The 20,209-nt window shown below is 43.9% G+C and overlaps 1 protein-coding gene across 1 annotated transcript; it reads left to right on the top strand.

Annotated features, from left to right (window-relative positions):
- The first annotated feature begins 13,739 nt into the window (after positions 1-13,739).
- LOC146635823 (uncharacterized) lies at positions 13,740-19,952 on the top strand. Its single transcript, XM_085350224.1, has 10 exons — positions 13,740-13,853; positions 13,942-14,114; positions 14,230-14,370; positions 14,730-14,868; positions 15,315-15,495; positions 15,784-15,925; positions 16,342-16,485; positions 17,637-17,689; positions 18,792-18,868; positions 19,845-19,952. The coding sequence occupies exons 1-10, from the start codon at positions 13,740-13,742 to the stop codon at positions 19,950-19,952; spliced, it is 1,272 nt and encodes a 423-aa protein (XP_085206350.1).
- Positions 19,953-20,209: the final 257 nt, after the last annotated feature.

The following is a 20,209-nucleotide window of genomic DNA, read 5'->3' as shown; positions in this document are numbered from 1 at the left end:
CTTTTCTGTGGAGGACTACATATCTGGAATATCAGGATGAAGATGGAAAAGACTTACTGTTTTCCTGGCACTTGAATTTTTGAAGTGGATTGTAGTCCATGTGGGAGCTAATGATATCCAATATCAACTTTCTCATTGGTCAACAGTATCAAGCAATGTTTTATTGCAGCTCTTAGAACACACAGTAGGGATTAAAGAAAATGCAAAGCAATGGTTTGAATCATATCTATCAGATAATTCTAGTTCATTCATGTGAATGGATAGTCTTCACACATTAATGTTAGGACTTTCTCAGTATTCCATGCTAGGACCAATTCCGTTTATGATATACACGCCTGCTTAGGCAGTATAATTAGAAGGAATAGCATACATTTATCATCGCTATGAATTTAATTGCTAACCAGCTTTATTTATCCATGAAGCCAGATTATATAAATCAATCAAGCTACAGCTATGTCTTAAAGACTTAATAGCCTGGATATCCCATATTCTATTTGCTCCAGTATCTCAGACTATATCTAGGAATCTTGGAGTTATTTTGACCAGTATATGTTTTTACAGAGGGCTTTGTAAATGAAGCTTCAAACTATATTTCCAGTCTAAATGATGATCTTCTAAATAGAATAGAATAGAATAGAATTCAACTTTATTGTCATTGCACATGCACAGGTACAGGGCAACAAAATGCAGTTTGCATCCATCCAGAAGTGCTTTAGTGATATAGATATATTACAATATATATTAGCAATAATATAGATATGTGAGTATATTACAGAAATGGGTCTATTATGGTATGTTATAATGTACACGGTATGAAGTATGTTGTGAATATTCTATAACTATAAGTATGTACAGGCTGTAGTGAGTACAAGCTATGTACAGGATATGAACAGGATATAAATATGAAAAACTATACAGAATATGAAATAAATAACTTTACAGAATCTGAGATATACAGCTATACAGAAATGGGAACTATGCAAGTTGTAAACAGTTGTAGGATTAAAGATTATCGAATGTACAGAATGATTATTTACACAGAGCTATACAGTAGTGCAGTTAAGATAAGTGTGTCACGGTCTGGCTGGGGCAGACCGTATGTGTTGCAGAGGAGGACTCAAACAAAGACCAAAACGTAGTGTGGATAAACAAAACAAGCCGTTTATTGAGGCTAGCAATGAGGGTAAAAATAATCGGGCATCGGTGAAAACTAAACAATAACCTAAACTGGGTGAAAGAAACAAGGCCACAAAAACAAAATGTCCATCAAAAACACAGAAGCGCAGGGAACAGTTCCTAACTCCTCAGGGGGCCGACCTGGAGGGTGACGGTCCAGTAGTCCATAGTCCACGAGCTCAGGGGGCCGACCCGGAGGCCGACAGCATAGCAGGTCATAGTTCCAAGGTTCAGGGGGCCGACCCGGAGGTCGCGAGCACCACAGGTCACAGTTCAACAGCTCAGGCGGCCGACCCCGATGGCAACAATGTCCAGCTAATGGCCCGGAAAGCGGCCGGCGATTCCAAGGGGCAAAACGCGGCTTGGGCGGCGGCAACACAGCTGCAGGACCAGGCGAGGCCGACACAGAAGCAGAGGCTGAAACTTGACCAGGCGACGGCGAAGCAGGAGCTGAGGCCGAGGCTGGACCAGACAAGGCAGAAGCAGAAGCCGGACCAGGCGAAGCAGAAGCAGAAGCCAGACCAGGCGTAGCAGAGGCCGAAGCCGGACCAGGCGTAGCAGAGGCCGAAGCCGGACCAGGCGAAGATGAAGACTCTGACGAAGCCGGACCAGGCGAAGATGAAGACTCTGATGAAGCCGGACCAGACGAGGCTGAAGGCTCTGAGGCTGGACCAGACGAGGCTGAAGACACGGAGGCTGGACCAGACGAGGCTGAAGACACGGAGGCTGGACCAGACGAGGCTGAAGACACAGAGGCTGCAGCAGGCGAAGCACAGGCTGGAGCTGCAGCAGACGAAGCACAGGCTGGAGCTGCAGCAGACGAAGCACAGACTGGAGCTGCAGCAGACGAAGCACAGGCAGGAGCTGCAGCAGGCGAAGCACAGGCAGGAGCTGCAGCAGGCGAAGCACAGGCAGGAGCTGCAGCAGGCGAAGCACAGGCTGGAGCTGCAGCAGGCGAAGCACAGGCTGGAGCTGCAGCAGACGAAGCACAGGCTGGAGCTGCAGCAGACGTGGACGAGGCTGCCGGTGGAGCAGCTGGTGGCTGAACGGGCCCCTCGGACCCTCCAGCGGAGACGGGTGGCTGAACGGGCCCCTCGGACCCCCCAGCGGAGACGGGTGGCTGAACGGGCCCCTCGGACCCCCCAGCGGAGACAGGAGGCTGAACGGGCCCCTCGGACCCTCCAGCGGAGACGGGTGGCTGAACGGGCCCCTCGGACCCCCCAGCGGAGACGGGTGGCTGAACGGGCCCCTCGGACCCCCCAGCGGAGACGGGTGGCTGAACGGGCCCCTCGGACCCCCCAGCGGAGACGGGTGGCTGAACGGGCCCCTCGGACCCTCCAGCGGAGACAGGAGGCTGAACGGGCCCCTCGGACCCCCCAGCGGAGACAGGAGGCTGAACGGGCCCCTCGGACCCTCCAGCGGAGACAGGAGGCTGAACGGGCCCCTCGGACCCTCCAGCGGAGACAGGAGGCTGAACGGGCCCCTCGGACCCTCCAGCTGACGAGGCATGAGGCTGGGCGGGCCCCTCGGGCCCTCCAGCTGTCGAGGCATGACCAGCAGGTGTAGAGACCACCGGCTGGACAGAAGGCTGAGCAGGTGATGGAGCAAATGACTGAGCTGCACAGTGGGTAAAGGGCTGGGCTAACGGAAGCACAGGAATGTAAGCTACGGACCGGGCTGCTAACAGAGCTAATGACTGAGCTAATGACTGAAAGGCATGCAGTAGCGATGGCGGCGTGGATTGCAGACCGAATTCTCCTGAGCCCTCAGTAGAGACAGGGACGGGTGCAGGAGCATGCCGGACACTAGCCACTCCCACCCGAGGAGTAGGTACGGGTGCGGAGACGGGCTGTATCCTGGCTGCCCTCACCCTGGGGACCGGAACAGGTCCCGGCAACGGCTGGGCAACTGCCCTTCCCACCCGAGGAGCAGGTACGGGTGCAGAAAGGGTCAGAGCCTCAGCCGGCCTGGAAACCAGAGCGGGAGCCAACTGGGCCTCAGTCTCCCCCACCCGAGGAACAGACACGGGTGCAGAGGTATGCTGGGCCCGAGCTGCCCCGGGAGGAGAAACACGAGCAGGAACGGGAGCAGGCTCAGATAAAACAGTCGCAGAAACAGCAGGCTCAGGGTCAACATATATAGGGTCGACAAAAACGGATCTATCAAAAATGAGCCCGCCGTCCACTTCATGTTTAGCAGTCTTAGCAATAGCAGTCTTAGTTTTAACAGTTTTCAAAATCCTTGGGTTAACAGTTGCAGAGCGGGTTGACTCGGGGATGACTGAACCGGACCTGACAAAACCCGAACAGACGGAACCGGAACTGAAGGTGTTTGACCTGGTAGAGTGGTTCACAGTTTTCCCTTTAACCGCATGTGCAGACTTAGGCGAGCGGGTATTGTTTTTCATCTCTCCCTGTGTAGAGGGAGCAAAGCAAAACGATTCTTCCCAGTCCACGTCGTCATCCATAAGGGAAGTTCCCCACGGATCAGAAGTGAGCTGATTACTTTTAATGTCAGACGGGACGTGAGAATAAAAGTCAATGTCACTCACCACCGTGAGCTCGGCATTGTCCAGTTTATGGCGACGGGCGCGCCGCTTCCTTCGAGCGGAGGAAGCCGGCGGAGCGAGCGACTGAGCCCCCGGTGCACAACACGGCGACAACGAGGCTGGAGCGTGAGCGCCTGTAGCCACGCGAAAAACTCCCACTTGAAGCGGACGAGGCTTGGAAACAGGCGGGGACTTAAGGCAGCTCTTGGGACCTCCGAGAGCTAGCCGAGTCCCGTGGAAAATCCGCTCATAGTTGGGGGCGCGCCACGGCTTCCAGCGGAGCTCCTCCTCCAGCTGGGCGAAGGCTGCCTCCCGACGCTCGTAAAGCTCGCGGTCTGCTGAGTCCATAGTGGTCAGGTCGTACTGTCACGGTCTGGCTGGGGCAGACCGTATGTGTTGCAGAGGAGGACTCAAACGCAGACCAAAACGTAGTGTGGATAAACAAAACAAGCCGTTTATTGAGGCTAGCAATGAGGGTAAAAATAATCGGGCATCGGTGAAAACTAAACAATAACCTAAACTGGGTGAACTAATAACAAAACATGAAAAAGCTTAACCATAGTGAACTGACATGGGTACCTGGGGATGAGACATGGATGAGCAGACGACCTGACAACAAATGACTGAAAGCACACGGACTAAATACACACAGGATGATGAGGGAAGTGGGAACACATGGGGAAACAGCTGGCACATATGAACATAATGACGTCACCGTGGGAGAGTAAAACTGAACACGATGAACACAGAAACACCAGACCTCTTCACAATAAAACAGGAAACATAAAGAGACATAGACATGACAACCCGAACTTGACAACGTAAGACACAGACATGAAACGAATGAAGAGCAGGGGAGATTTAACATAGTTGGAAACACGAGGGGGAAATAATAAGAACTAGAAACACCTAGGCATGATAACAAATGAACTTAGGAAACCTGACGGGCTTACATAAACTAAAACTGAAAACGCTGGGTCAACAGACCCAGGATCATGACAAAGTGAGGGTGTAGATAGTTTCTACAGAGGCTATATAAAGTGCTAGTGGTTGTGAGTGGTGGTTCAGTCCATGTTATTATTGTGTGTTTGAGGGTACAGTTGTCCATTGTGGGTGTGTGTATGTTCAGTCCATGAGTTTAACGTGGGTCAGATGTCAGGAGGCAGAGTTCAGGAGTCTGACAGCTGTGGGGAAGAAGCTGTTCCGGTACCTGGTGGTCTTAGTCCGGAGGCTCCTCTAGCACCTCCCAGAGGGCAGGAGGGTGAAGAGTCCATGCGATGGGTGACTGGGGTCTTTGATGATTTTCCCAGCCCTTTTCAGACACCGCTTCCTGTAGATGTCTTTCATGGCAGGAAGTGGTGCTCCGGCGATGCACTGGGCAGTTTTCACGACCCTCTGCAACGCCTTCCGGTCCGAGGCAGAGCAGTTCCCGTACCAGACAGTTGGTCAGGATGCTCTCGATGGTGCAGCGATAGAAGTTCACCAGGATGTCTGAGGACAGGTGGTTCTTCCTCAGAGTCCTCAAGAAGAAGAGGCGCTGGTGAGCCTTCTTGACCAGCTTGGAGCAGTTGGTCATCCAGGTGAGATCCTCGGAGATGTGGACTCCCAGGAACTTGAAGCTGCTCACACGCTCCACAGCCGTCCCCTTAATGTGGATGGGTGGATGTGGGTCAGCATTCCTCCTGTAGTCCACGATGAGCTCCTTGGTCTTCTCGGTGTTAAGCAGCAGGTTGTTTCTGTCGCACCACTCAGCCAGACGATCCACCTCCTCCCTGTAGGCGGCCTCATCGTTGTCACTGATGAGGCCAATCACCGTGGTGTCATCTGCAAACTTAATGATGGTGTTGGAACCATCAGCAGGTCTGCAGTCGTGGGTGAAGAGGGAGTAGAGGAAAGGGCTCATCACACAGCCTTGTGGTACACCGGTGTTCATTGTGATGGTAGATGAGCAGCGGTTATCCAGCCGGACATGTTGGGGGCGGTTGATCAGGAAGTCCAGTAACCATTTGCAGATGAGGGAACTGATGCCCAGGTCTGTCAGTTTCCTGATGAGTTGTGAGGGGTGGATTGTATTGAATGCTGAACTGAAGTCTATAAACAGCATTCTGGCGTAGGTGTTGTTGTTGTCCAGGTGTGAGAGGACAGAGTGCATTGCGATGGAGACTGCATCCTCTGTGCTCCTGTTCTGGCGGTATGCGAATTGGTGGGGGTCCAGGGTGGGGGGGAGACAGGATTTGAAGTGTGCTAGGACCAATCGCTCTAAGCACTTAGTGATGACGGGGGTGAGTGCTACTGGGCGGTAATCATTGAGGCAAGATGGGTTGGAGTTTTTGGGTATCGGGACGATGGAGGTGGATTTGAAGCAGGCCGGTACCACAGCGTGGGCCAAGGACAGATTGAATATGTCTGTGAGCACTCCTGCAAGCTCCCCAGAACACGCTCTGAGAACACGCCCGGGGATGCCATCAGGGCCTGTAGCCTTGTGGACATTGATCCTGCTCAGCACCACTCCTACATCGGTGGGGGAGAGAGTCAGAGGTTGGTGGTCTGGCGTCATGTCTGCTTTGGTTGTGGTTGTGGGGTTCCCTCGCTCAAAACGAGCATAAAAGTTGTTGAGCTCGTTGAGGAAGGAGACATCAGAGGATGCGGGGGAGGGTTTGGTGGTCCTGTAGTCTGTGATGGTCTGGAGTCCTTGCCACATGCGTCGGGGGTTGGAGTTGGAGAAGTGTTCTTCTAAATTAGTGAGATAACATTTCTTCTCCACCTTACAGGTCATGAGCACTTTGGTGCCCGTTTGAGAAATAGAGACAAGTATTTCTGATTTGAGGCTCTCTTTTTCACAGGATCTACAGGATCCATGTATCATATGCAGTGAAGAAGGAAATTTATTAACGAGATAATCTCTATGGGAGTAGCATTCAGGTATTTGCTCTGCCCTGTGCTGGTACTGAAGATAACAGTGAATTAATTATATCCTTAGACTTATTTAAAGTGCTTTCAGAGAGAAATCTGTCCCCGACTGCTGTGTAATCTATTATTTTAAATTTAAATGTTATTAGGAAAACAGGTTTTTCAGGAAATACTGTTAAATGTTCTGCATGACTGGTTTGTTGGTGGGTCAGTGATGACCTTGGGAGGCATAACCATTAAAGGACGCCGCAGGTCATCTACGTGGATCATTTTAATTTCCATCAAACAATGTCTTGTCCTTTTGTTGCTAACACATTACCCAGTGAGTATAAATATGGACATTAATTTCTTTCATTCAATACCATCGTTCCCTCGAAGCTGGACAGGAAACTGCAGGATCTAGGACTGAGCAGCTCCCTCTGCAGCTGGATCCTTAACTTCCTGTCTGACAGACGCCAAGTGGTCAGACTGGGCAGCATCACCTCATCCCCCATCACACTGAACACTGGTGCTCCACAGGGGTGTGTACTGAGCCCTCTCCTGTACTCACTCTACACCTACGACTGCACAGCCACTAACAACTCCAACATCATTGTGAAGTTTGCGGACGACACTACAGTGGTGGGTCTTATCACCAATGGTGATGAGACGGCTTACAGGGAGGAGGTCAGTGCCCTGACCCACTGGTGTCAAGACAACCATCTCACCCTCAACGAGTTGATAGTGGACTTCCGGAGGTGCAGAGAAGTAAACACCCCCATCACCATCAACGGCGCTGCTGTGGAGAGAGTGAGCAGCTTCCGGTTCCTTGGTGTACATCTGGCTGAGGATCTTACGTGGTCAGTACACATAAACAAAACAGTGAAGAAGGCGCAGCAGCGCCTCTTCTTTCTCAGGAGACTGAAAAGATTTGGCATGAGCCCTCGCATCCTCAGGACCTTCTATCACTGTGCCATTGAGAGCATCCTCACTGGATGCATCACCACCTGGTATGGCAACAGCACCGCTTACAACCGCAAAGCTCTCCAGAGAGTAGTGCGGTGCTCTGAACGGATAATTGGAGGTGAGCTTCCCTCCCTCCAAGACATCTACAGGAAGCGCTGCCTGAGGAAAGCGGGGAGGATCATCAAGGACTCCAGTCACCCCAGCCATAAACTGTTCAGACTACTTCCCTCAGGAAGGAGGTTCTGCAGCATCCGGTCCCGAACCAGCAGACTGAGAGACAGCTTCTTCCACCAGGCCATCAGACTGCTGAACACGTCATAGACACCTCAGCTTCACTACTGGAACTTCAACATTATGCACTCCATACTGTACAGTAATGCCACTGTTTTGCACATGTCTCAACTCTGTATATTTTTATATATTTTATTTTATTGTTTACTATTTAATTTGTAAAATATGTGTACACACACACACACACACACACACACATAGAAAAATATTTAGTATACACATCCAGAAATGCATATACTATTATATATTGTACATATATTTATTAGTTTCAGATGTAGCCATTCTTGTATTTTGCTTGTTTACGTTATTGTATTTTGCACAACTCTGTTGCTTGTGAAGCTCGCACACAAGAATTTCACTCACATGTGCTGTACCAATGTACCTGCACATGTGATGTGACAATAAAAGTGATTTGATTTGATTTTCATTGCAGTGGAAAGAATAGAAAATAATTCCTTTTCCTTAAAACAGGAATGACATTTTTAATGGTGTTGATAGCAGACCTGTTAGTCTACTCCCTGTTCTAAGTAAAGTTATGGAGAGGATTGTTTATGAGCAAATTCAACATTACTTAACAGAAAATCATCTACTCAGTTTCAACATGCTTACAAACCGCGTCTCTCCACCAGCTCAGCACTCATTGCTATGACAGATAACTGGTATAAACATCTAGATGATGGGAACTTGGTTGGTGTCACGGTCGATAGTTGACGTTTCCAAACACAGTTTATTTACAACACCAGTGCAGAATATATACAGTGAGGGGAAAATCCAGGGGCCCAAGTACTTAGTGCAAGAGCCAAATTATCCAGACATTTTGCATCCACTTTATTGTGTAATATTTTAGTAGATTGTATTTGATGGTTTGGGCCCCAGGAAGACTAGCAACTACTGTTGTGGAAGCTAATGGGGTTCCTTATAAATAAACAATAAGTAAACCACTCATACCGCTAACGGAACAAGTACCTAGCCTTACATGAAGGTAATGTTTTCAATAACAACATGAACAAGATGATAAAACAGTGAATAAACACTTTACTGAATTACCATGAAAAATTAAAACTCAACAGAAGAATTAAGAGCATCAAGATAATCGTTGCCCTGAACCAGTGGCGGTCCTAGCCTGTTTGGTGCCCTGGGCGAACACTCCCTCCCCGCAGCCAATAGCACTCTATTCTAAAACACTGTCAAGCAGATCAGCAAATTTATAAAATCCACAGAAGTAAAATGAAAAATATATTAAAACCACTAAAGGTTCAATATGTTCAGCAGGACCACTTCTGGTTAACCCTTTAAAGCCGGTCAGAGCGGGCACGCTCCGTTTTGCGTAACTATTTTTAAATCCTTGTAGAACCGGAACCGCGTAAGCTAGCACAATAATTTTTTTTGCATATGAAACCAGAGGAGTTGTACTTACATCTTATGCCATCAGCTTGTACTAAGTCACAGTTTCCTTCCACATATAGCTTTGCAAAAGCTGCATAAAAAGCGCTTGCAGGAACAATAACATAATATTCCAGAAACACGCTTTGCCGATCCGATCAGCTGTTCATAACACTTCTCACAGTGGCTGTATCCCAATTCAGGGTCTGCAGCCTTAAAGTACGCAGCCTCAACAATCCTCAAGGGCCGCATACTTAAAGACCGCTAAGGCCAGAAGTGCGAGGCTTGTGTAATGGGACGGTCTAGCCTCCGTCGCGCTGCCCAGGTTGCCTAGCAACCATGATACTAACAGCTGGAAACGTTTCATACAGCTTTGTTTGACAGAAATGAAGGAGAAAATCTTTTGTTCATTTGTTTGTTTCTACATGAGCTTTGATCATTCTCTAATTAAGGTCAGCTATTGAACGGCGTATATTTTAAAGTAAAGGCTTTAAAACCAAGTTAGTGCAAACGTCACTAATGTCACATAACTTTGCTGACATGTGGCCAACAGTAATGTTCTAATGTTCTTCGTTATTAAACATTTGCACATAAATAAGTGACATAATATTCAGTACTTACTTAAAGTTTACTCTTCAGGCGCCCCCCATCCGCCGTTTTATTCCGGCAAAATTATCCACACCCACCGTGGCGCTATGCATTCTGGGATATGTTGGGCCACGAAGTATACAGAGCCACGTCCTTAAAATTCAGGGAAATGAAGGACGCATTTGAGGGCCGCATTTCGAGCAGCCTTCGAATTGGGACAGCCTTTGTTGCGTCACGGTGACGTAATCGGCCTTAAAATGCGACCTTTAAGGCTGCAGACCCTGAATTGGGATACAGCCATTTAAACAGACTTGAGCGCAAACAATCGCATGTCCGCCATTTCCTGCCCGAAACCGGGAGTGACGTCATTTTTGCGGAAAATGTAGTTCTTTTTACTTTTAGGCCTTAAAAGCCTATACTGGTGTTTTTACAAGTCATGTTTGACTTTATGCTTTTCTGAATAGTTTCTGGGATGCTTAGAAGTCGAATTGCACTGCTGGAAATAGTTTATTTTGATGCACATGCTGTTTTCTTTGCAGATTTGCATCATAGGATTGTTTTTCGTTTTTCCTGCAGTATATAAAAATGCTGTATCTCAAAAATAAAACTATGAACACACTCAAAATAAATTTCCTGTTAATTTCTATCTATCTATCTATCTATCTATCTATCTATCTATCTATCTATCTATCTATCTATCTATCTACACTCAACAAAAATATAAACGCAACACCTTTGTTACTGCTCCCATTCCCCATGGGATGGATGTAGAGACCTAAAATTCATTCCAGATACACAATATAACCATCCCTCCCAAACAGTGGTCACAAATCAGTTCAAATGTGTGGTAGTGGGCACATCTGCTATATTGAGATAATCCATCCCACCTCACAGGTGTGCCACATCAGGATGCTGATCTGACATCATGAGTAGTGCACAGGTGTACCTCAGACTGCCCACAACAAAAGGCCACCCTGGAATGTGCAGTTTTTTGCGCTATTGGGGGTCTGGGGACCCAGAACCGGTCAGTATCTGGTGTGACCACCATTTGCCTCATGCAGTGCAACACATCGTCGCATGGAGTCTATCAGATTGTCAATTGTGGCCTGTGGAATGTTGGTCCACTCCACTTCAATGGCTGTGCGAGGTTGTTGGATATTCGTGGGAACTGGTACACGCTGTCGTATACGCCGGTCAAGCACATCCCGAAAATGCTCAATGGGTGACATGTCCGGTGAGTATGCTGGCCATGCAAGAACTGGGACATTCTCAGCTGCCATCTGCCCTGAACAATGTGAACCATGATTCATCCGTGAAGCGCACACCTCTCCAACGTGCCAGACGCCATCGAATGTGAGCATTTGCCCACACAAGTCTGTTACGGTGACGAGCTGGAGTCAGGTCAAGACCCCGATGAGGACGACGGGCATGCAGTTGAGCGTCCCTGAGATGGTTTCTGACAGTTTGTGCAGAAATTGTTTGGTTGTGCAAACCAATTGTTCCAGCAGCTGTCTGGGTGGCTGGTCTCAGGCGATCTTGGAGGTGAACCTGCTGGATGTGGAGGTCCTGGGCTGGTGTGGTTACACGAGGTCTGCGGTTGTGAGGCCGGTTGGATGTGCTGCCATATTCTCTGAAACGCCTGTGGAGACGGCTTATGGTTGAGAAATGAACATTCAATGCACGGGCGACAGATCTGGTTGACATTCCTGCTGTCAGCATGCCAATTGCACGCTCCCTCATTGCTTGTGGCATCTGTGGCATTTTGCTGTGAGACAAAACTGCACATTCCAGGGTGGCCTTTTGTTGTGGGCAGTCTGAGGTACACCTGTGCACTACTCATGATGTCAGATCAGCATCCTGATGTGGCAAACCTGTGAGGTGGGATGGATTATCTCAATATAGCAGATGTGCCCACTACCACACATTTGGACTGATTTGTGACCACTGTTTGGGAGGGATGGTTATATTGTGTATCTGGAATGAATTTTAGGTCGCTACGTCCATCCCATGGGGAATGGGAGCAGTAACAAAGGTGTTGCGTTTATATTTTTGTTGAGTGTATCTAAATAATGTGTGTCATTACATGTTTCCCCGCCTATCATGTCTCTCTCGTCTCTGTTTCACTCAGTCCAGTGTCGCATTCTCCCTCATTCATGGATGTGTATTTCTTCGTGTGTTTCGCTGTATATTTAGGTTTTGCAATTCTAGTTTTGTTTCATTTTGTATAACCTGTACGCCTGTAATTAAGTTGTGTTTTTGAGAGTCAGCCCTGCCATTGAGTCTGCTTTTGGGTCCTATCCTGCCTGCTGCGCACAGCCAGTTCATGACACAGTAGAGGTATGATCAAGCATTTCCAAAGAGCTGTTGGACATTTACATTGTCTAAAAATGAAAGCTTATCCTACAGACTATATAAATAACATTTGTTTTAATGTCAATAGTGTAGCTACCATATTAATTTATTTTAACATATTTTGCATCAATGTGAGCATTGGAGGTGGTGATTAGAGCCAATCCTCATTGTGTCCCACCTGCATTAGGTTAGTGAATATACGTATTTTCGTAAATTCAGTCTAGTTTCATTTGTATTGCAGTCGTGTCAAGGTGCATTATGATTCTAACCTTTGAATCTACTAGTACTACAACAAACTGCCACCAATTACTATTCCTACAAGTCTTTATCAACTACACCACCAGTTACTACATCACTTGTGATGAAAAGAAGTAGCATATAGCAAACACTGAGTCCATAGTATTGGGATATTCAGTACAGATTTGAGTGTGAGACTGCTTGAATTCAAGGGGTGCTCACACCAAAATGCCAAAATATCACATCATTGCAAATGGTTGCAAATGGTTACCTGTCTCTCTGTGTTAGCTCTGCGACAGACTCTCACCCTATGGTAGCTAGGATAGGCGCCAGCCCCCAGATAAACAGATAAAACATCCTCAGGAGCGTCCAGCAGATGTTGAAAGACCTCGGCCTCCTGAGGAAATACAGTCTGAATTGGCTTTCTTTATACAGACGCTGCGTGTCACTCGATGTGTCATGAGAGTGTCTCGTTCACAGAGTCTGACGAAAAGCCACAGGCTGATGTAACAGCAGATTTCTTTATTCCATATATTGATCACATATTTTAACAATTTCACTATAGCAATAGTAGAATCATGTTGTCACCAGTTGTATGCATGTAGAATGTTATCACAAGTGGGCCTCCTGTTTATTGCACCTTCACAGGGGGGCTATTGTAGAAAGTGGAACACATCCAGGCGCCACATTTAAGGGATATTTGACGGGTGCTTGTAATTTTTTCTTAATGGAGAAGCGGGATCAAGGATTAGCTGAAATGAAGATATTGTCATGGTCTCACCAGCTGATCCCGTATTAGGCAACATGTGTTTTTGTTGTTTTTGCTCTTTCTCCCTCTCTTTCTCTCTCTCTCTCTCCTCCAGGGGCAGTCTTGGGACCCAGGGCTTGTTTCTTTGTAAATATGTTTGTTGTCCGTGTGTTGTGTTTTGGGTAGTCTCCCTTCTTTTCGCCTCCCCTTGTGTGCTTTCGTTCGCTCTCCCGGATGTTTTGGACACAGCGCGACCTCTGCACTAATCCATCCAGAAAACTCACACTGACATGTATCACCAACTACTGCTGAAAATGTTAACAAAAAAATAAAATATAGAATTAAAAAAAACTTGACAAATGTAATGCAGAGCAAAGATAATGTTTGAAGTCCCAGTACGATGTGGAAAGGAATTTAATTTCTTTGTTACTGGCAAACCGGTTAGCCCTGTCTTCACTGCAAATTACTGTCAAACAGACAACCATGAAACATTTCCTCATACTACAACATGTCCCAGCCTACTATGACTTTCTTTTGTGCAGAGACGTTCTCACATTTATCATGCCGCTCTCTGCGCTGGTGTTGATGCTGCTGGTCTGCAGTGTTCAGGCTAATTTTTACAGTATAGTGGTGAACTACTATCCACGTGGCAATGTTTCAACAGGATCTTCCACTGTAAGTACACTTTCTCAAAAGACAAGTATATTTACTTTGTGAATTTTGAAGGTGTTTAAGTAAACACATCTTCACTGTAAATCTGCAGGGCATCCTTTATTACAAGTTGGGCTACAGCTCCTGCTTGTATAGTTTACCCTACTCCATCGGTGGTCAGACACTTGTTTTAGACAAGGTCGACGAGGAGAGTATAGGAGAATGGTGCCAAACTGAAGGAGTCATCTCTCGGCTTTTTTCCAGCAACTCTATATTTTCAATTCCGTGAGTGCACACATACGCTGTACATAATTACACATGCATAAATATGTTTTTTGTTGTCTGAGGGGGAATGAACGTTAAAAAACCTCCTCTGAAAAGTCATTCATTTCTATCACAGGGTCTCTGGCATAGACTGGATCTTTGGCATCAAAAATGGCATCGTATCATTTAAAATTCAGGCTCTGGTGGAACTGAGGATCCGCTCTGACATCGGCAAAGCCAACACATCACCACAGACCACTATCATACCAGCTATCAGGTCAGCCCTGTTTGTGCCTCCATTCCTTTTTTTAGTATTTATACACAGATACATGCATTCATACAATTTTATGTGTCACGTCTGGCACTTTCATTGCTTTTCACAGACTAATTTGCTTTAAGATGGAAAGTTTCACCATAGAGAAGGAGAAAGATAGAGAATGCTACAAGTGAAAATTAATCTTTGGTCCAAGTTAATTTTTGCAGTTGTGAAACTTTAACCATAAACCCAGAACAGCATCCAGGCTGTGGGTGTACTGAGCAGCTATCAAAATGAATAAAAAATTGTGTCAGATATTTCATGGAAATGAATGCAAATAATGGAAAATGAGTTTGTTTGGTTTTTTAACTTTCTTTCAGAGTTCCGTCAAACTGTCCAAGAAATTTGAGCCTGTTGATGTTTGATCCTGATGGAGACATAGTGAAATGCAGAAATGGAGATGCATCACTCTCAGAGTGTAGTCCCTGCACACCACCGTCTGTCCTCAGCCTTTCACCAGTAAGTAACAGCTATTTTTTTTGTCACTGGAGACATGTTGGCTCCAGTGTCAGATTAACGAACTGACCTCCCAGCCCATTGTTCCTCACTGGGCTGGTTTCACTCATTATGCAAATGTACTGTTTATAAGCTCGGAGAAACCTGCAGTCAGCTGAGACTGAAGAAGTCACTTGGATGAGTGACGAAACGCTACGTCCAGATGAACAGAATCAACTTTTGGAGATTTACTTACCTGGATGATTGAGCATGCATCAAGATGAGACATGTTGGCATAGACAACAATGCTTGTTCATCATGTCAGATCAATATATCTGGCAAAGACAAACAAAAAAAGCCTGCTTTTTGTTCATTTAGATAAGTGTAAATTATGTGAAATGTTGCTTTTTAGTAAGTAGGAAATATTTGTGCTATTTTGTCTTCATGGCCCTATTTTTATCTTCTTGCAGTCCTCTTGTACTCTGTCATTCAGCCCCACAAACAGCAGTGATGAAGGTCCGTATGCGGTACAGCTGATGATAGAGGACTTTCCCAGACAGAACATAACGTTGACTCAAACCAACGGGACACAAACAATAATAACAACCAACGACGCTATCAGCAAAATGCCAGTTCAGTTTGTCGTGAGAGGTACAAATAATTTCTCCTGGCTCCTGCTTAATGGCCCTGTTATTTTGGCCTTTTGATTTTGGCCACCATGAAGCTAACGTTTACTTTATCCTTACTGCAAGAAACCCAGAATTTGTCAAGATTTAAACAATTTATCTTTACTTTACAACTTGGCTGCTTATGAACTTGGAAAAAGCTTTCGCTTGGCTACCTGTAGATGAGAAAAACAATCCTGGTGGACCAGTTAGAGTTTCTGTTCTTAAAAAAAAGTCTTTATTATTGTCATCACTGCTTTGTGTGTTGTTTCAGTGGATCCTGCAGTGCCATCGTGCACAGAGGGACTCTTTCTACCCATGTTCCTGCCTCCAACCCCAGCCCACAGAACCCAGCTCTACACCTACGTCAATCAGACTCTGGCTATCAGCATCAAGGCACAGACACTTAACTCCACGTAAGTAGATCTCTAAATATAGAATTAAAGGCTTTATTTGTTAAATTACCAATGATTAACACATCCTGCAGCACTGACAGTTTCTAAAATTTAAATGTAGCTTTAATGCGCAAATCAAACCTGTTTTTCATTTAATCAGATCATGAATCTTATCTTCTGAGTTGTGTAACTTTAGCACTTCTACGCTGCGCTTCTACAGACAGGTTTGATAAGCCAGCAACCCAACCGGTTTTATACTGATGTTAGGATGTACTAGCACTAGGTTAAGCTAAGACAATTAAAGAGAAACAAGAATAAAAATAAACATCTTTTAAGCCAAAACTGAACCATGTCACAGGTAAATACCTTTTTCTGTTTGAAGATGGGGAACTTTTGAGAAACTAACTTTTTTCTTGTTTTTGTTTTTTTTCTTAAAGGATCTCTGAGCTGCTGTTCAGCGCGCCGCACACAGTAACTCAAAATCAAACAGGCCCAGGACAGTTCACACTGACGTGGACACCATCTGATTCAGTAGCTGAACAAAGCCACCCCATTTGTTTTGTTGTCCAGGCAGTTTTAGGGTCAGTATCCTGTTTCATAAATATGATCCTATACAAAAACTATTGAAATTTTCATTAAAAAAAGTGAAATGGAACAACTGTAATTTGCTGAATATGTTGCCCTTCTTTGTTCACTCATGATATGTGTCCAAACTGCATTCCTGTAAACCTTTTCACACTCTGACATTATAATTGTAGCATCAAAACAGTCACAAAGCAGACATAACGAGAAACTGAAATTCACTGAAGACAGAACACATATGTTTTTTAAATACCTTTGAGGAATAACTCCATAACAGCAGACACCTGCGTAGGTGTGAAAAGATTGGTTTTGAAAGTAGAGCAGAAACAGATAAATACTGCAAAATGCAATGTTTTGTTGTTGGTTTTTTTTTTTTTTTTTACCAAGAGCTGCCTCAGCAAGTTAAAGATTAAGGAAAAAGAGAAGAGAAAGAAGAGCAACATAATGAGTCCAGATATCATATATAGTCCAGCTGCAAAACAAAGCTTTTATTAGTGACAAGAACAGGAAGATCTAAGACTGGCCAAGTCAGTTTCCACATTTAAACCTTTAAGTACTAAATAGAATATCAGTTAATTTGACAAATTATAACTCATTTAATGCTAAAAATGTCATTATTCAGTCTGTGCAAACCAGTAGGACAACAAGTCCACAGCATCATACACATATCCCCTTAATAGGGCATATACACGTTATCTTTCCTTTCATAGCTGATTCATTATTTGGTGCACACTATTTTGTTAGTGTCTCATGATCATGACTGCTAAGGGTTGAAGGGTACTGAGGACACATTTTATCTGCTGAAATCCTGCTTCACCGGAAGAGCATTTCCAACAAAGATACTAAAGTTCAATGGTTTGTAGACTTGATGTTGTGACTGCATCAAAGGATTATATTTTTGTGTTTCTTATACTTGTAAAGTTACTGATGCTAATTATAAAAGGTAATCATAAGGTACTAATTTTTCTTGTTGTTTGACTTAAAATCAAAATAAATCAAATTGTAGCAAACTAAATATCTACAAGTTAAACTCTCTAAACATTAAAAAAGATCATTTAAACAGGTTACAACACTAAAACATTGAAAATATTTTTTTTTAATTTAAAACACAATTTAATAATGGCTCTATTGTACTGATTTATTTTCACAGTGCAGCCAAGTACCACTCTGAGCTTCGATGTGTCATTGTGACCGTTAGAAAAGGTGAGCAGTGCATTAACATCCACTACTAACAACTGCACAACTGATGCAGTTCATGAGTAACCGCCGTTTTGACTTTTTACAGCATTGCCAACTCCATCACCCAATACACCAGAGTGTGAGTATAAAAGCGTGGAGTGATGTTTAACACTCAAAGTTAGTCTTATTTGATAGATTTAGTGAATAAATAGAAAATAGCAGAAGAATAAAATCTCGTACTTGTGTTAAGGATGAGTCAAACCAAAAACCCAGAACTTGTTGATAGTTTCCCTCATTCCAGTGGAATCGCTGCATAATTGCTCTTTGCATAGTTCAACTTTGGTAAACATTTGCTCATTTTCAAACCACCCACTAACTGCAGAAATTTAATTTTCAGCTTCATCCACTAGAGGGCAGAGTGGCATTTAAACCACTAGCGCTAGCAAGCTTAGCTAAAAGGCTACATGCACACACCTGGTAATTATTGATATGTATGTATGTATTGATATGTAAGAGACCAATAAAATATTAGAATTTCACCTCAAGCCAAACATAAAGTTCTTGGATAGGCTAGAACATGCAGAACTCTATATCCTTTAATTATTGAGGCTGTAGACCAAAGTGTTTATTTGTACCAGGTTTAAAAATGTTAAATTTAATTCTGAAGTTTGGCTTCTGAACATGAAAGTCAATGGCCTCAAGTGCACATTGTAGTCAAGAACTTTGTTTATTACAACTACAAAGTAGACTTGATTGTGACTGCAAAGTGTTCTGCATTTCAGTGTTGAGCCCTGGAGTAAGATGACTTACTCCAGGGCTGCCAAATGAGCAAAAGTGACCTTGAGAAAACTCTTACAAAATTTATCTTAATTTCTCAGTACTCTTAATGGGAAAAACACTGTGAAATGATAAACAAAGTGACAGAAAATAAATAAAAACAAATATTGTAGAAAACTAATTGTATTAGTTTTACAAAACTATGTTTGAAAATACAAAAATGACCCATCTCTAATGACATGAACATAAAGTTGTAAAGGAAATGTTATGATTAGATAACTCAAACAAATCAAGTCAGAAAAACATTCTTGTTGGTTTAGAGACATTCTAACATTCTTTGTGTTTCTAGATGTTGCAGCGCTGAAAATGAAGTTTTCCTCGTCGATGGATTTATCTAAAATCAATACCAATGTCTTCCTAAATCAGGTCAGACTTATATCCAGTCAGAAACCAAATAAGCGTACCAGTGAACTACACCCCTGCAGTTGTAGACATTACGATAGAAACAGCTTCTGTGAGTGATTACAGAAAAAAAAGTTCAGATCACAGTGTGTGTCTGAACTTTTGTCTACGTTTGTTTTGTTTTGTTTGCCTTCACTTGCTGTTTTTTGGCATTCAGGCAGCACAAACACTTTGAGTTGAAATATCAAATTCAGTATTTTTAAATTTGTTAAAATTTCTGTAGAGAGGAGCAGGACTGTGAACTGTAATAATTACATAATTACCATCAGAATTACCTGTGGAATTATTGCATGGCTAAACTGAGCCATGTCCTAACTGACTTCCTGCAGCACAAATGTTTAGGAAATGTGGTGTATTCATGTATACAGTGACTAACAATTGTATTAGACCACCAGTCATAAAACCAAGAAAACAAAATGTGTTTAAAATTAATATTGCTATTCATTAAGCAAATAACAATCGGGATTGACATTTTTCAATTCCAACTTCTCTGAGAAATCTGAAATTAATCAAGCATGAAAATCAACAATGAAAACTAATTGGTCTCCTCATGAATGCAAGTAATTAATTGAAATGTAGGATCTTAATCCCAAAAATTAAATGTCTTTGCTTTGTTCTTCAGCTTTATATATGCGTATGTATCTAGGACTGATAACTGTTCTTAGATAAAACAGTTAGCAGAACTATAAAGTAGCATCTAAATGTGAAAGAATCAGAGGGAGAATCTAGCTTTACATCTTTTAGACTTTCACCTGTTTATGCTCAAGAATTAAGAAAACCTGAATTGTTCACTCAAGATATACATTACAAAATATACATTTTCTCAGTGTAAAATAGTAAAACTGTTTTGTAGATGAATTGTTTCTCAATCCACTTTCCAAAGAAAAACCACACCTGAGAGTGTGGTGATGTTTTCTCACTGTTCCTTCTTCCTCCTCAGATTAAACAGAAACTGCAGTCATACGGACTGCCTGATGACATCAGTCTGCGCCTCATAAGCAGTGTGCCACAGATTGGTGTAACTGTGTCCTCTAATTCTACAACATGAACCTGAAGTCCTGCGTCTGCATGCTCTTTCTTCACTGTGTATTTACTAGTTCAAGACTTTTATGTGGAATGATAATAAAAAATATTACTTATAACAGATATTTTTGCACTAAACAGGTCTGTCATATAACATTCTTTATAATATTAAATTTTTAAAGGGATCTTTCAAGGTTGAAATTTATGTTTACTATTGATTAATCCTTCTTTGTTCTTTCTTCCAATATCCTTGTCTGGTGGGCTGTGTTCTGTATGCAAGTG

The sequence above is a fragment of the Diplotaxodon limnothrissa genome, linkage group LG3, assembly GCF_057381915.1.
Source record: "Diplotaxodon limnothrissa isolate DT_005_m linkage group LG3, D_limnothrissa_male_GT1.1, whole genome shotgun sequence".
NCBI classification, from domain to species: domain Eukaryota; kingdom Metazoa; phylum Chordata; class Actinopteri; order Cichliformes; family Cichlidae; genus Diplotaxodon; species Diplotaxodon limnothrissa.
This window is presented reverse-complemented; position numbering and strand designations above follow the sequence as displayed.

Coding starts and splice junctions, on each gene's coding strand:
- LOC146635823 (XM_085350224.1), top strand. CDS start 13,740: ATGCCGCTCTCTGCGCTGGTGTTGATGCTGCTGGTCTGCAGTGTTCAG. Junction 15,496..15,783: donor AGTTCAGTTTGTCGTGAGAG/GTACAAATAATT, acceptor GTGTTGTTTCAG/TGGATCCTGCAGTGCCATCG. Junction 15,926..16,341: donor GCACAGACACTTAACTCCAC/GTAAGTAGATCT, acceptor TTTTTCTTAAAG/GATCTCTGAGCTGCTGTTCA.